This window comes from Mercenaria mercenaria, chromosome 6 (genome assembly GCF_021730395.1).
Source record: "Mercenaria mercenaria strain notata chromosome 6, MADL_Memer_1, whole genome shotgun sequence".
Taxonomy (NCBI): domain Eukaryota; kingdom Metazoa; phylum Mollusca; class Bivalvia; order Venerida; family Veneridae; genus Mercenaria; species Mercenaria mercenaria.
Genome location: NC_069366.1, coordinates 9,531,875 through 9,549,236, shown reverse-complemented (window position 1 = coordinate 9,549,236; position 17,362 = coordinate 9,531,875). Strand labels below are relative to the sequence as shown.

The window sequence follows — 17,362 nt, the reverse complement described above, 5'->3', positions numbered from 1 at the left end:
TCAATAAAAACAAACTTAGAAGTTTTTAATAAAGGTTACAGATACTAATAAACTTTGATAATGTGGCAGTTGACCTAAATACAATCGACACTGTTTACTTTCCAATACAGGTAAATCCAATAATTGCTTTACAATAAATCTGTGACGGATTATCTTTGAAAACCCCTGGACTTATTGGACTCAACTGCCACATTATCAAAGCTTATTAGTACATTTACATTATTCGGGCAACACAGTAGATATAGTACCTATTTTCAAAAGTTAAATAGCTTTGAAATGCAGTCAAATAATTGAAATGTCCATATATTTCGCAAAAATAGATATATTTACAATATTTTAACTAGAAGTACATAGTTATGAGCATTTAATATTTTCATATTAAAGAAAATTTTGTGATCAAGGAAATGTAACTCTTTTTGGACATGTTGAGCAGAAATATCAAAGGGACATATAATATATTGGATATTTTTATTCAAGAGTGTACTTCGTTTTACATTCAACATTGATCTGGATTGCTGAACTATGATCCATTATACTATTGCTAAAAATACAGTCTGATAACATTCAAATACATGCAGAATGCAATTATTTAAGCTCTGACCGGGACTCGATCCCAGGACCTCTCACATGTAAGGCAGACACTCTACCACTTCGCTATAACCTTATTCTTTACCCGACTGGAACAATTTTGTGACAATAACGTGTTCAGAGTACTTCGGATTGTCGGCGTATTGAGACCGGCCGAATTTCCCGGACGTGCTTTTTAGATGAACTTACTAACTCACGCTAGGTAACCGGATATGTTCGGCACAGGATGCTATGTTCGGCGCAGGATCGATACATTGATTTGAAAACTTTAGTGGTGTTAGTATTCTCCTTATTTCGGCCTATAAAACAAATAACCAGTAAAATCACCTTACTAGTCTTATCACGTAATAAATGAAGTTTCCAAAGCCGATTCGGTATTCTTGCCGAGTTTAATTGCCAGATAACCAACCAGTACCAAGATATTAACCTAACCGGAAATATCCCTCTAATCAACAAGCGGGCCGTCATGGCCCACTATCGCTCACATGAGTAATACTACACTATACATGTTATTAAATGTGCGATTTTGCCATTTTAGGAGTCATAATTCTTAAGACAAATAGCGTGATATGGCTACTCTTTGAGGAAAAAAGATATATAATTCCTATGATATATAATTTCTATGCAAGCTTGGTCAAAATCAAATCATAAATGTGATCTCTGTCATGTTAACAATGCTAAAATCAGCAAATTTTGTCATTTAAGGGGGCATAACTCCAGCACAAATGTTGCTATATAGCTGGTTTTCATAAGGAACCGAGATGTTATAGATATATAACTTCTATACAAGTTTGGTCAAAATGAAATAATAGATATGGCCTTTATTGTGTTCACAAGACTAAAATAAGCAAATTTTGCCATTTCAGCCATAACTCTGAGATAAGTGGCGCGATATGGCTGTTTTGAAAGGAAGTGAGATCCTATATAAGTTTAGTGAAAATCAAATAATAAATGTAGTCTCCATTGTGTTCACAAGCAGCATTTTTACCAATTCAAGGGCCGTAACTCAAAGTCAAATAAATGGTGCAATACGGTTGTCTTTGAAAGGAAGCGAGATCTTATAGATATATAAGGTGTATGCATATTGAGTCAAAATAACAAAACATGTGGTCTTAATCGGGTTCACAAGGCTTAAATCAGTAATTATTGCCATTCCAGGGGCCATAACTCCTAGATAAATAAGGTGATATGGTTGGTTTTCGAAAGGAACCGAAATATTGATCTATATTAAGTTCTGTGCAAGTTTTGTCAAAATCAAATGATAAATGTTGTCTCTGTCATATTCGCAAGAAAAATGTGAACGGACGGATGATCGCAATAGCTTACCTTTATCACTTCGTACAAGTAAGCTAAAACATGTTACAAATGTGTTTCAGATGTAAAAATGCACTTTTTTGTTCATTTTTCCGATTGAAAATGACATGTGACAAATGTGATCAGATGTCACATTAAAAATCGGCATCGATCACATTCGTCACAAAAATTATTACATATGTGCTTGATTTCTGTTACGTATGCGATCTCATTTGTAACACGTGTTACATATGCGATCGCATTTGTAACACCTGTTACAAATGCGATCTGTTACGAATGTGGTCCTACAGAGCACGTTGTACTCATTTGAGCTATAACAAACGCTCAGATGCGCAACTTATAACGTTGATTAACATTCTTATTGAATTTCATGACGGTATATATAAAATATTTTCAGGTACATATGACACACAAGTTTTCCCAGACGGACAGACGGACTGCAAAGTGCTGACATAGTTATCCAAACATTATCACCTTTATAGACGCGTTTTTCCTACCGCACATAATTTTAGATGAGTACCGTCGTCGCAGTTCACATTCATTCGCAAACGTCTATTCAGCATTCAGTGTGTTAATATCAAAATGTCACAAATATCGCATCACGCAAACGAATTATCATAATCATTTTACAGCTAACACACCAACTGTAGAAAGTTACAAAATACGAATGACACATAGAAACAGAGATTTTAGACTATTTGTACGAATACATAGGTACATTCTATTGAATGGCTTACGTATCATACAAACATACATAGTGTTAGGCAACGACAACTTTTTATTCATTTTCTTCCGTCATAATGTTTAACGCTACTTTGTAAATTCCAGACATTTTAGTGTTTTTGTGACTTCTCAAAAACTACGTTGAAGTCCAAAAATGAGTAAATTTATATGTTTGATTTTTGAAATGTTTTAAGAAATTGGTAATTTGCAAATGGCGTGTAAGCTGTGTTGTTCAGTATATGTTCCAGTGTGGCAATATGTTTGTTGAACTGGGAAACCTAAAAGTTAGACATTGCATTTTTTTACAATCAAAAGAAGGTCTTATGCCAATATGATCATACTATGTTAATAATTCCTTTTATCATTTTGTTTTATATATACTGTACGTATTGCTCTTGCGTTATTGTAATATCAATTTGGGTCAGTTTTATAATACGTGTATATATTTCCCTTTTCAAAACTTTTCAAACTGAAATACCAATTTTGGAATTATATAAGAACATGTAAAATGGTGTGAATCTGCCGCAAGTCATTTATTTAAATATTTTTCAATATCAATTCTATTTGCAAGCGTACTTTAGTTAAAACTATATACAGAGATGTATAAATAATGTATATAGAAGTTTGTAGAATAAGTTTAAGACAAAAATAGAATCATTTATTCCACCATCTCTGCCAAGTTTGTAAAAGAAAAACCTTCGGCAAAACCGTATGAGACATATATGCATGTGAAAATTACTTGGGAAGGTTAACGTTGCATTAGAAACTGTAAAAACGGTCGCTTATGCGATCTTGTTGAAGTTGGTGCGGAGGTCGGCGGCCTGGCGACCGAGCGGCCAAACGGCCTAGCAGTCTGGCGACCCGGCTGACTTGCGTATTCTTTGTAAACTATAATGATTTAGAATATACGATAAATATAAAGAAAACAGTGAATGCAAACGTTAAAACTCAGTAAAGCACAAAAAGAATGTTGCTTTACATTGAAAATTCGTACAACAGCCTACTAGAAAAGAGTAGGGAAAGTTGGGTGGGGGGGGGGGGGGCAGTTTTGAAATCGGGATACGAAATGACCAAAATGGGGACGAGTTGACTCGGGGTTGAGTTGACTTGAGTTGACTTGAGTTGACTAGGAGACGAGTTGACTGTTAATGGTTTACGGGAGATAACTCCGTATTAGAGAGGCAGAGTCGAACTCTGCCGAAGAGGATTCAGGTTTATGACGTTTAACAAGCTATTTCCACAGGTTTTTTGCAACGGATTATATTGTCTAATAATACTGCTCAGAGCACCTGCACACCACTTAAGAAAATATTATCTATTCCATTCGGAAACCAGTGGAATTTTTCATTCACCAATCAAAATGCACAGTTTTAATAGCTGTTAAATGACCTTCACCCCAGATATAAACAGGAAGTAATGATAAAATTAATACCGGACTGCAGTCGGAAAAACAATATCTTTAATTTCCTTGAATATTCAATCCGGCGGCCTAACGGCCTGACGACCTTGCATCCTAAACTGATGTCAGATTAGAAATGTCCGAACTTATGATAAATATGCGCCCAGCAGCCTAGCGACTTATTGCATATAAGTTACAAATAAATATTTAAAAGTTAAAATTTATTAGAAATGACTTTTTTAAAAATTGATGATTCTAAGCCGCGATGCCGCTAGAAATTTTCCAAGGCCATAATTTCTATTCAATTCGACCAAAAGTTATCTAACTTGGTTCTTCCATTGGGTTTGATGACACGGAAGCCATGTGTGAAGTTTCAGTCTAATATATGTAATTTTGACTGATATATAAGCTTGCACGCAATATTTTAACCACGACGTAACGCCGACGCTGGGATGAGTACATAATCTCTAACCGTTCTACGAAAACTCGACTTTAATTACAATAACATTTGTTGGGTGGACAGTTCTTAAACTTGCAATAATCCAGCTTCAATGAATTTCTAGAAATACTAGTCCACAGACAACTACAGTCAGACCTGTGTTAAAGACCACCTCCGAACAGAGACCATCCGGCTCTAAAGACCATTATGTTTTGTTTCCCATTTTAACATTTACAGTGTATTTTAACCTGTGAATAAAGACCACCTCCCAGTAAAGACCACATTTTGGCTGGCTCTCCCAAGGGTGGTCTTTATAGACAGGTTTCACAGTATACCATATTCTCAGAAGAGGTTAATCACAAAAATTAACAACTTTTCTTAAAGAGTGAGATTTGATTATTGAAAAATCAAATTGTAAATTTATGTTTGAATTGTTAAAGTTTTTGAATAAAATTAATTAACTTTTGCTATGAACGAAATTGAAATTACCGCAACTGACCCACGAAGTAATAGGAAAAAAACAATAAATGGCTAGCCTGGAGCATTCATGTTCCATTTATTTATTCCATAATATTTAATTGATAATCGAATGTAAAGACAAGACAGTTGTCACTAAAGTTAGCTTGTGCGCTTTGTTTGTACGGGATTAACTCTTAGACTGTCGTCTGCCTTGCAAAAATGTGAGTGTATTATAGCTTAAAAACAGGATGTAAATATATTGCTGGAAGTGAGCAAACTGTATTACATACCCCATTCTGATTTTCGATAACATTTAGATAAGTATTTGGAGTATAAAGCAGACAAAACATTCGTATTTTTTTCTAAAAATGTAAAAAAAAATGTGTTCCTTTATCGTCAAATGTTAAATACAGATGCATATATACGCTGTTTGGGTATTCGTCTCTGGGTAGGCTACGTTCTTTGAACGTGGGACTATATGTTAAGAAATAATATATATCTCAATCAGTGATTTGTCGTTGAATAAAATCACACTTTGGGAGTTCAGATGTGAAGGCATGATCCATGCTCGTCGCAAATGCACTATGTTGGTTTTCTCATGGCGCGGCTCAAATATTTGCCTGTTTTGTATGGTTCCACGTAATAACTGTGACATACAAATGCCGCCTATATGTTGCATAATTATGATTGCATATTTCTGCCACGAGATAGCTAGGTAGCTATCACGATACTTAAAAAGTGATCTTGATAAAGCGAAGTTTTCTGAAAAGATTATCTCGATAGTTGAAAGTTTCCTGAACATATTATTGCGAAAACAAATAAAATATCTAAAAAATAATATGTTTTGCTGTTCAAAATGTTTTCAGAAAAATGCACAAATTTCTTGGAAAGTTTTCAATATTATCGTGATAGCTACCTGGCTATCTCGTGGCAGAAATGTGCCACCATACATCTTTGAATGAAATAAAGCTGACCGTGTTAGAATGCTATCGAAGATGAATTTCATTTCATACTAAGTACATTAAATTTTATTATTATACAAGACCGAGCATGCAAAAGTCTGAAAATAAGTCAATATTACTAAACTTGGCGAAATCCACCTTTTAACGCCTGGATAATTAATCATTTAGAAATGTCTATTAGAACTGATGTACAACAGCATGAATGACTTAGTCCGGCTGATTATGTTTTTTTTTTTTTTTTTTTTTTTTTTTTTTTTTTTTTTTTTTTTGGTTCTTTATCTAATTGAAAGTATTTAAAGTATTTCAGTAATATGGATACATTCTAACTTTCACGATAAAGGAATTCCCGATGTGTCTCTCCTAGAACAAGGTTAGACAGGGACGGACATTTGACATTTCCTATGCAAACTAGATAGTTTCGAATCTAGACCGATGATTGACAAGCGTTTGGAGGCCAGCATTTCTATGCCAAAAGTCTTAACCAATCGCTAATGGAATTCCTTTTGAATTTTAATAACATTTCTAAGAGGCCAGTTGAATTTTACATATATTAAGCAAGCTAAAAAAACATTCTGTATGTAAATATTGTGTCTCCTATTAAGAAAAATATACTGATTTAATAAAATGACAAAGAAAACAAAAGTAAATAAGTCATTAGGAACATAAGACTAATCTTTGAACAAGCTTTTCCTTTTACGGGCCCTTCTTGTTTTGATACTACACGAAACAGATGCTCTGGCTGTCAACTTTATATATTGTGTCAGTGCGATGCCGTTGAATAAGCTAAGCATGTTGTCATTATTCTTTTAACACGTATCAAACTTCTAAGACTTCATTTCACACCATGACCAATTTTAAATTTACTTTTTCTGAAAAACCAGTGCCATCAAAATAAAAGAATCAAAGGGGACATGTTTTGTTCAAAATCAAACAAACAAACTGCAAAATAGCCTAAACATGAAACAATTTTTATAGTGGACTAACTTTCTCTTAGTAATTTCACAGCACAATTTTTTCATGATGAGAGTGCTTCCAAAATGTCAACAATAACACCTGCCGTGCAGTTTTAGCAAAATATTGCAATGAAATTAAAGACAAAATGCGCTGCAGAGTATATATCAACCCACTATATGAGCCGTGTCATGAGAAAACCAACATAGTGGCTTTGCGACCTTTTTTGATCCAGACCAGCCTGCGCATCCGCGCAGTCTGGTCATGATCCATGCTGTTCGCTAACGGTTTCTCTAATTGCAATACGCTTTGAAAGCAAACAGCATGGATCCTGACCAGACAGCGCGGATGTGCAGTCTGGTCTGGATCCATGCTGGTCGCAAGGCCACTATGTTGGTTTTCTCATGGCGCGGTTCATATGCTGTTTTCGTCTGAGTGTGATCTGGCTATTAATTGTTTGATTACATGTTCATAACAGTGAAGCAGCTATACATTCACAACTTATCAGCGTGTAACTTTCTTTCCACGACATCATTCAATTAGTTGTTAGTGTCTCGTTACATTTTATTAGTTCGATGTCTATGAAATGTTCAAAAATATTGAACGTAATGAAAAAGCATTGACTGCAGGTAACAATGCTTAGTGTGGGAACGTCATCTTTACATCTTGCGATATTTAACTTTCAAACTACAGGGCAAACTAGGAACTGTGTATATATACTGTGAAGCTGGCTTCCGAACTTTATTTTTTTTTTCTCTTTTCAGGCTGAGAAAAGTGGGGATTTTTATTTTGATTTCGTCGGTGTCTTCTAACATGGCACATTTGTAAGTGTTCAGATCAAGGTTATTTTTGTCTCTTTTATTTTTGTTATTTGTAAAGTCCAATTTATACAGAATGCTCCGGATAAATTGGAAAAAGGAACACTTTAAGTTTGGTTTAAATGCATTTAAACATAACAAGGGCTCTATGTAAGCACGTAACTTGTTTCATAACAAATACCATGTTTTACTGTATAATAAAATCAAAGATCTGGAATTAAACCTGCCTCATAATTATGCGTTGTGTACATAATTACAATTTTAAAACAATAATATTCTAAAAAATAATGTATTACAGTAATAATGCACATAACTGAAGTTGTTCAAAAATTATCATGTTAAATTCAATTTAATTTGTTTTTTGATAAATGTTGATTTTAACAGTGACTTATAAGTCCATGGTGCTGGGTGTTTTTGTTTTTATTTATATGAATATGTTCATATAGTATTATACAAGTCACTTTAATAAAAAGTATAACATAAATCACTATAATACTTCTTTGCCTTGCTTTTGCTTTGCTTTGCTTTGCTTTCCTTTGCTTTTGCCTTGCCTTGCCTTGCATTGCCTTTGCCTTGCTTTTGTTTTGCTTTTGCCTTGCATTACATTTGCCTTTGCCTTGCTTTGCTTTGCTTTGCTTTTGCCTTGCATTGACTGTGCCTTTGCCTGCGCCTGTGCCTTGCTTTTGCTTTGCTTTGCTTTTGCTTTTGCCTTGCCTTGCCTTGCCTTGTCTTGCCTTGCTTTTGCCTTGCCTTGCCTGACCTGGCCTTGCTTTGCTTTTGCCTTGCATTGCCTTGTCTTGTTTGCCTTGCCTTGCCTTGCCTTGCCTTGCCTTGCCTTGCCTTGCCTTGCCTTGCTTTGCTTTGCCTTGCCTTGCATTGCATTGCATTGCCTTGTCTTTGCCTTTGCCTTTGCCTTTGCCTTTGAATTATTATCAGATTTTCAGTCGTGATTATTTTACTCACCAGTTGAAAATGAAAAATGTATGCAATGAACATCTTAAAAGAACGTATATGAAATTTTACACTTGTTAAATGACTAGTTTTTAATTATTGTGTGTAAAAACTGTATTTTATTTGTTTTTCATAAGTTTATCACATAGTTCATCGGTCAATAATGTCAGGTTGTTTTGCCTTTGGCTACTAGGTTTTGTGTAAATATTTTCTGTTAATTATGCCTTTAAGTGAAGTATAAAAGAAAATTGAACTATATTATCACGATTCACATTCAAGTTTTTACCTTGGTGAATCTTAATGTGCTTAAGAAAATAGCTAACATCAGTTGTTATGGCAACAAGGATTAAATATTGAACTTTTACCTTTTACAAACTTTACACATATATTGTTTTAAGTATCCATTTCGGTTGAATCATTGAAGAAACCAAATTACTTGTAGTAGCTTTAATGTACTACTCAAAAGAGAAATGACGAAAACGCAAAATCAGTAGTATCAACATCTCACGAGTAAATACCTTTTGATTGTTTTTATTTGGGATACTTTTACTCACATCTCAAACATTTCTAGCATGATTTGAACTATGTATAGCTCCAAAGGATTTAGAGACTTGTTTTTGCAAGTACCCTGTATCTTAACATGCATTAGTTTGCATGTAAATGCTTCTGTGGAACTTAATGATTCGTATGATTTTATTTTAACCAAGACAATCTGTAAGAAAATCCTTTGGAAGCATAGAATGCACCCAAGCAGGATAATAGCAGACTCGGTTTGATTGAGTCTGTTCATGAGAGGTAATGAAATATGCAACACCTCTCACGCCCCCCCCCCCCCCCCCCCCCCCCCCCCCCCCCCCCCATCGGCTTAAGTGGAACTCTATTACACATATATTGAATGGACTCCGTGATCCCACAGGACAAGAAAATATAACAACACTGAATCCAAGTACGGGGAGACATTTTACAGCCGAAATCTATTAACAGCAGAGTCGAAATTATTTACAACAATTTTAAATAAAAGGATAATGACATACTGTGAAAAAATAATCTTATATATGATGCACAGTTTGGTTTTAGAAAAGGTAAATCGACAGTTGATGCATTGTTTATTCTGTTAACTTTAGTTCAGAAGTATGCTAATGAAAACAAACGCCTTTATTGTGTCTTTATTGATTTTAAAAATTGCTTTGATAGTATATATAGAAATGCTCATGGGTTAAAATTGTATGAGTGGAATTAGGGGTAAAATGCTCCGCATTGTAAAAGATATGTATGAAAAGGTCAAGTCTTGTGTTAGATTGTGTAGTACCTACTCAGATTCTTTCGAATATGCAGTTGGCTTGAGACAAGGGGAGGTAATTTCACCCATATTATTTTCCCTCTTTGTAGAAGACCTTGAATTATTTCTTCAACAAAGTTACGCATCAGAAATATGGGGTTTAGCAAACCAAAGAAAATTGAGAGAATACATTTAAAATTCTGCAAAAGGATATTAAAGGTTAAGACAACTACATGTACAAATGCTGTATATGGGGAACATGCACGATATCCCCTTTATGTTATGAGATACGTTAAGATTATTAAATATTGGTTTAAATTAGTAAACACAGATAACGTAATATTGCAGCATGTATATAGACTTGCAAATAATGACTGTTTAGTTGATAAGATTACCTGGTTGCTAAAGGTTAAAAAACTTTTATCGGATTATGGTTTTATGTATGTTTGGGAATCACCCGATACTGAATGTGATAAGACATTTGTTTTATATTATAAACAACGTGTGATTGATTGCTTTGTCCAAGGCTGGTATTTTGGCAAGCAAAATAGTTCTGTTTTAGAATTATACAATAATGTTAAATGTGTTTTTGAGTATGAAAACTACTTGGACATCTTACCTAGTAATCTAAGAAGTTATTTAACCAAAATAAGGCTGTCCTCTCACTCTCTAAGAATTCAAACAGGCCGGCATAGTATAATGAGAGCGGGAGAAATCAGCGTTATTGTATATATTGTGATAAGCATGACATTGAGGACGAATATCATTTCATTTTGATTTACCCATGTTACTCTGATTTGAGAAAATTGTATATTAAGAAATATTACTATATTAGACCGAGAATGTTTAAATTCATTGAACTTTTAAGAACTGATAAGAAAGCAATTTTATCAAACTTAGCAAAATATATTAAACACCCTATGTCTTTGAGAACATCTGTTACATATATATAGCAGCCCATCCTCTCACAAGTTTAGAGCAATATTATTATAATTATAATCTACACTTGTTGAAATGTGACTTTATTATATGTATTGTATTTGTAAATATGTTTTATGATGATGTGTCTGTAGTACAAGTCAAATAAAATATCTGTTCTGTTCTGTTCTGTTCTGTTCTATTAGCAGAATCATTTGTCAATAAGTAGCCTTTTCCACTGACCGGCTTTGTAAATAACCGCAGTAATTATCAGTTTGCGAAAATATGAGACCCTTGTGGGACCTGCCCGTATGTCGCATCCCTTCAAATAATCAAGATTCTGGTTGCTTTATGCTCGAAACATATTCCTTAGCGTATGAATTTCAGATTTTCATCTTGGTACGATCCATGCGCAGCCAGTAGGAAAAAACAGGCAACAACCGATAAACAATAAAACAAATTATTACAAGTAATTTACAAACTGCTATATTTCAGCAGAATACAAATTATTAAATTAGCCTTTTCTTCAATTTTCTAGTTACGACTCCACTCCGTCCGAAACTTCTAGTAATGCAGTAGCCATTTTATCTATATAAAATATTTTCATCAGACTTTCTCCAACTCAATATGAAATATATCGGACCAAGTGATTTCTCCTGACAGTTTAGCACGCGAGATAGATGCTGATACTGTGGTGTTATGTAAATATCTTGCAACGTAGCTGCTGTGTCATGGAGGAGCGGACTGATGGCTCTGTTTCAAATCCTTAAAATCTTATTTCTGTGTTATTTATAATTTTCAGGTTAGATTCTGATAACGGTTATATTCAGCTATGGGCGGCTTATTCCACAGACGTCCCGTGCATCGATTGCTGCGAGACTCGTTCTCATGGACACCTGGTTGTCCTCGCAGAGTAAGTTTCGTTTCAAGTTTTAAGAGACAGTCGTGTTATCGACTTTTTGTTGTTCGCAAGGTATAAAATGGCAAGTTACAGACCAACAAATTTTTCTTTTACAAATTGTCTGAGAACACAGCTTCCAAGGTAAATTAATTCTAGAATTGAACTACATCGGTCTTCTTGTAGTTTCAATAGACAGTCTAGAACTTGAAATGGTTTTTAAATAAGACTTGACTCTTTTACCTACTGCAAAACGAGAAATGGCAATTGACACATTGCTGAAACAAATATTTTTCTAAGAATTTATTCTAAAAAAAGGTCTAACAAAGTAAAATAGTGTTTAGATTTACAATTTATATAAAAAAAAGCTGTAAATTACGAGTAACAAAGTATTTGTTCCGTTTTTTTCTTTGGGTTATTTTGTTGTTTTTTTTTTTTTTTGTTTTGTTTTTTGTTTTTTTTTAAATAATTTTCTTTGTGAAATACCAGTGTTTGGTTTAATGAAGTCATGTAGTTCTTATAGCAATGGATATTTGATAAAAAATCTATTTCAGACTTTTGTGAAAAAAAGGCCATTTGGTGTTTATTAAGGTTTTTAAAACCGATCTGTTAGAATTAGATTGCTATGTCTTTCAGTGTAATAGACGAAAAATGTGGTTCGTCGACACCATTCACACCAACCCCGTTCTCGTCATCTTCATCTCCGTTTTCGTCAACCGGAATGTCTTCTTCCTCTCCGTTCTCGTCAACCGGAATGTCTTCATCATCACCGTTCTCGTCTTCAGTAAGTTTTTATTCCCCGCCGAAGGTGGAGGGATGTAGATATGGCGTTGTACGTCGGGTTGTCCGTCCGTCCGTATGTCCCTGAGTCCGTCCGTGCGAACCTAAGTCCGTCCGTGCGTTCGTTCATCAATCTGTCGGCCAGTAATTGAAAATGCTTATAGATCAAAGTGTTTCAATAGAATAATCAAACCTCAAATATTTGTTAATTTGTACATAAGAAGTATTATACCCCTTGACCTAGTAAAAGCTGAGTTGTTAAAACTGATTTTGTAAAAGTAGGGATTTTTGACTTCATCTAAATAACCTATTTATAGATCGTCATGAAACTTTACAAAATACAGGTCAATATAGTGTGGCGGTGCATGGGCAGCTGTTAATAATGTGTTAGTCATGATCTCTTCAGCGTTTTTGCCCTTTAATTGTTTTAAGATCCATAAATTACCACATAACAAAGTAATTCATGAATGGATCTTCGTGAAAATTAATACAAATGTAGAACACTAAAGGAGAGTGGAGCATGTTTATTTTTCATGAGGATCTCTTTAGTAACTGCAGAGTTATTGCCCTAATGTTGTTTTTAAATTTATGAAAAATTCTATATGACAAAAGTTACCCATTAATAGAACTTTATGAAAATTTATATAAATATTGATCACGGTAGGGCAGTTGTGCACATGCAACTTTTGTCAGGATTATTTCACTGACTTCAGAGACATTGCCCTTTAATTGTTCTAAAGTGCAAAAATACCTACATAACGAAGAAGCCAACAGTTAGAAATACATTATATTTCATTTAAATAAACAACAAGTAAGTTTGGTTGTGCACATGCACCTTCCATCAGGATCACACCAGAAACCTCACAGCCATTACCCTTGAGTTGGTTTGAAATTTTTTACTTGCAACATAACAAAGCAAAAGAGATATGAGCCGCGCCATGAGAAAATCAACATAGTGGCTTTGCGACCAGCATGGATCCAGACCAGCCTGCGCATCCGCGCAGTCTGGTCAGGATCCATGCTGTTCGCTAACAGTTTTTCTAATTCCAATAGGCTTTAAAAGCGAACAGCATGGATCCTGACCAGACTGCGCGGATGCGCAGGCTGGGCTGGATCCATGCTGGTCGCGAACGCACTATGTTGGTTTTCTCATGGCACGGCTCATATAACAAATTAATAGGATTTCATTAAACTGACACATACAACAGAATACTGCAGCGGTGCATAATCAACTTCTGTCGGGATCTCTTCATTAACTGCTGAGTAATTGCCCTTTTATTGCAAAATCTACGGAATTCTACATAATAAAGTAGCCAATAAATAGAACTAAATTACACTTCAAGAAATATGGTGACACACTAGTAACTTTTATCAGAATCACACCTGTAACCTCAGAGTTATTGCCCTTGAATTGTTTTAAAATCCTAACATTTACACAGGCTATAGGGAACTATATCGCAACTTTAAAAAAAAAGAAAGAAAAGGGGGTGTTAAGTTTTATATAAGAAAACTACAGTTCGTTAAATTCCACCCGCTAAATTTACTCCTTTGCGCTTCTTTCAATTTGTCTTACCCCGCCAGTTTTACCTAGCATGCGATAGGAACATGCTGATTTCGATAGAATGCAAAGTGATACATACTGAAACGCGGTAGAGTAAAAGTAAACACGTTGCTATTGAGAAAATGCAGTAGGAAAGGAAAAAGGATTAGAACTATTTATATTTGAACTACTTGCGATAGACCTGTGGAGGCTTACGTTTGTTTTGGTTTTGATCAGCCTATATACCCAAGAACCAAGTTGGAAGAAGGACACTGTGTGATTTCAATTACCCTCAAGTAACCTTAAAAATAAAATTTCTACTAAACGTGTAAGGAAAGAAAAATATGACCCTGATAATGAATAAAAACGACCCCACAATGTCTTCATTCACAAAAAAAAATTGTAAAAAAATGACTTTGAAACGTTTTGTCTGAGTACTTTTCCCTTATACCTTATATTTCATATAATATACAATTTCATTTTCATTTGTTTGGTCAAATGGAATTCAAGGAAACCATTGACAAACTCGTCTAATGCAACGTTTCACTTACCTTGATATGGCATCTCAGAGGCATTTTACTGATTGGCCTCCAGCATCGAAAACAACTTGATCTAAATACAAAGTGAAAGAAATATTTTTTGTACAGTGTTATGAACAAAGCGGCTCTTGTTATTCCAAGCCGAGAAAGTACAACAACAAGTTGATTTAACGAAAGGGCTTCTGTTTGAAAAAATACGAAAAAGACCAGAGGTGCGCCATGCTATTTGCCAGATGGTAAATGACAAATAATTAATGCTAAATGCCAATTACTAAATACCAATAACATGATGCTAAATGCTATATAACAAATGCTTTATGCAATATATTCAATGCTGAATGCCAAATGTTAACTGTAAAATAGCTAGGGCTTATTGCTAAATGATAAATACTAATTGTGAAATTCTTTAACTTTGTGATTTAGTGATTTATATCACTTTACCTAATTAATGTTACTTTTAATTATGTAAGACATACAATATTCTACCAGTCTGACTTAAAACAGAAACATGTTCCAGCCCTTAAAGATTTGGACCGATACTGTTTACTCCTAAAATGTTTAGAAAAACGTTTTTGATAGAGACAAAGTCATGTTACAAAGGTTTATAGCTATTTATAGAATGCATTCATACAATGCTTTATTCTACTCTTTTTAATAAGTACTTAGCAACAAGCGTATGGCATTTATATTGTTTCGCATTTCTCAATTAATAATTAGCGGTTATCGTTTACCTATTACCGTTTGAAGGGCAATATTTGAAATGCAGCATATGGCAAATAGCATTTTGCATTAACTATTTGTCATTTAGCATTTGGCAATAAGCATAGCGCACCGGCCTTCCACACGAATCCAATTGAGGCATATTTTGCATTGCTTTCTGTGCAAACAACTGCAACTGTATTGTCACAACCAGATTTTGCAATATGTAGACCCAAAAAAGCTCTTTCTAAGTGAAAATTCTTGTTTTGTTTTGTTTTGTTTATTTTTTTTCGTTACTGCTAGATAATATACTAGTACATGTGTACATGTGCCTCTTCGATTTTTTGCACGAAAGCAAAGTACATGGGCACAAAAATTAACATTGCAATACATTTTATAATATTGAATCATTATAGACATAGCTGAATAAGGCAGACGCTTGTTTTCCTTCCTGATTAGGCAGCTACTTTTGGAAGTCGTTCTAGCTTGTGCTTTATACAAAGTAATATCACCTTGGCTGAGAGTTGTGGTAAAAGACGTTTTTCGTCTATTCTATACACAGTATATGTCGTCGACAACATGAGATAAAGTGAATACAATCCACGGTATTAACGAGATGATAGCTTAGCAGACGGATTGATACATACTGGCCCGAAGTATCGGATATCTGTAGATGGGTAGTCAATGCTATGTGTGTTTACCACAACCGCCCATGAATGTAAATGTTGTGAAAAAAGGACAAAATCACTAGCTTCGGATATGTCACTTTTCGTGTTGTAACGACCTTTGCCCGCCACAAAATTGACTGATAATATGCTGTGAGACAAGAGCTCTTTGTCCATCCATATCTATTTGATAGGCCAGTAGTTTTGTTTGACTAATTTCATCGTTCGATTATTTGACCCCGACCTAATCATTTAGGACAGTTCTTACGGTTCAATACTTATATTGTTTGTTGTGTTGTTTTTTTTTCATATGTGAGTGCAGGCTTTGATGGTGACAACTGATTTGTCAGTAAATTAAATATAAGCATTTTCTTAAGAAGAATTTTGTTTTTTATTATATAAAAAATAAACGTATATAAGTCAATTGATATCTAAAGTGGATATAATATTATTCGGTATTATATCTTTACAGTTGTTTCCCACAACGCCACCAGGCTGTATTTGCTGTGAGACAAGGACACATGGCCATGTTATAATAATAGCCGAGTAAGTTATTTTAGATCGGTTTTAACATTTTCAATAACAGATTTTTGTTATATAATTATATCGCTTCGTTGACACAAATTAGTGTTTGCAGATTCCGTTAAATATTTATTTGAATGCCAGTGGTGGTATTTATGAACGAAATGTTCTTTTGATGTGTTAACCTTTACCGTGCTAAATTTCTATAATGAACTGGTCCATCGTTCAATTTGGACAATACCATTTATTATTCAAAGGGGTGTTCACTGACAATTTACTGACTGAATAACTAACAGTGGGGACCATGAGCAGGCTAACCTTGGACTGCCCTGGTCGCAAAGGCAGATTCGCTTGCCGCCAGCAGGCTAAGGGTTAATATCGTGTATGTTTTAAGAACGAAATGAAATACACTGAATATAGTTTTATAATTTCAATGAAATGTTGTTAAAATAACCAAAGTTGTGTATTTATTGCCTTTTTAAAATACATTGACATGCATATTTTCAGAAAGGTTATTCAATGTCGTGTCATTCATATTCTAAGTGTTACCATTGTTATTCTATATGTCGTTTTCTTATTGTATGTCCGATATTCTTATTGTAAAAGACGTTATTGTTGTTGTATATTCATTATTGTTTTTGTAAGCTTGATATTCTTATTTTATGTGCGATTTCCCGCGATCTACAAATACAGTCACATAACATAGAATAAAAATGACACGTTTTGTAAATAGAATCGCCAGACATTGAACAACAATGATTACTTTTACCATAAGAATATGGAACATACAATAAGAATAACGACATATACAATAACAATGGTAATACTTAGAATATGAATGACACGACATTGAATAACAATATCAAAGATACAATAAGAATAACGAGATATAGAATAACGATAATGACGTTTACCATA

The 17,362-nt window shown here is 34.3% G+C and overlaps 1 protein-coding gene across 1 annotated transcript in view; it reads left to right on the top strand.

Moving 5' to 3' along the window:
• LOC123550683 (uncharacterized) overlaps positions 1-16,472 on the top strand; it is a 29,575-nt gene extending 13,103 nt beyond the window's left edge. The window contains exons 2-4 of the mRNA XM_045339111.2: positions 11,604-11,714; positions 12,336-12,483; positions 16,395-16,472. Coding sequence (XP_045195046.2) covers positions 11,604-11,714; positions 12,336-12,483; positions 16,395-16,472 — 337 coding nt within the window. The remainder of the gene's footprint in view (positions 1-11,603; positions 11,715-12,335; positions 12,484-16,394) is intronic.
• Positions 16,473-17,362: the final 890 nt, after the last annotated feature.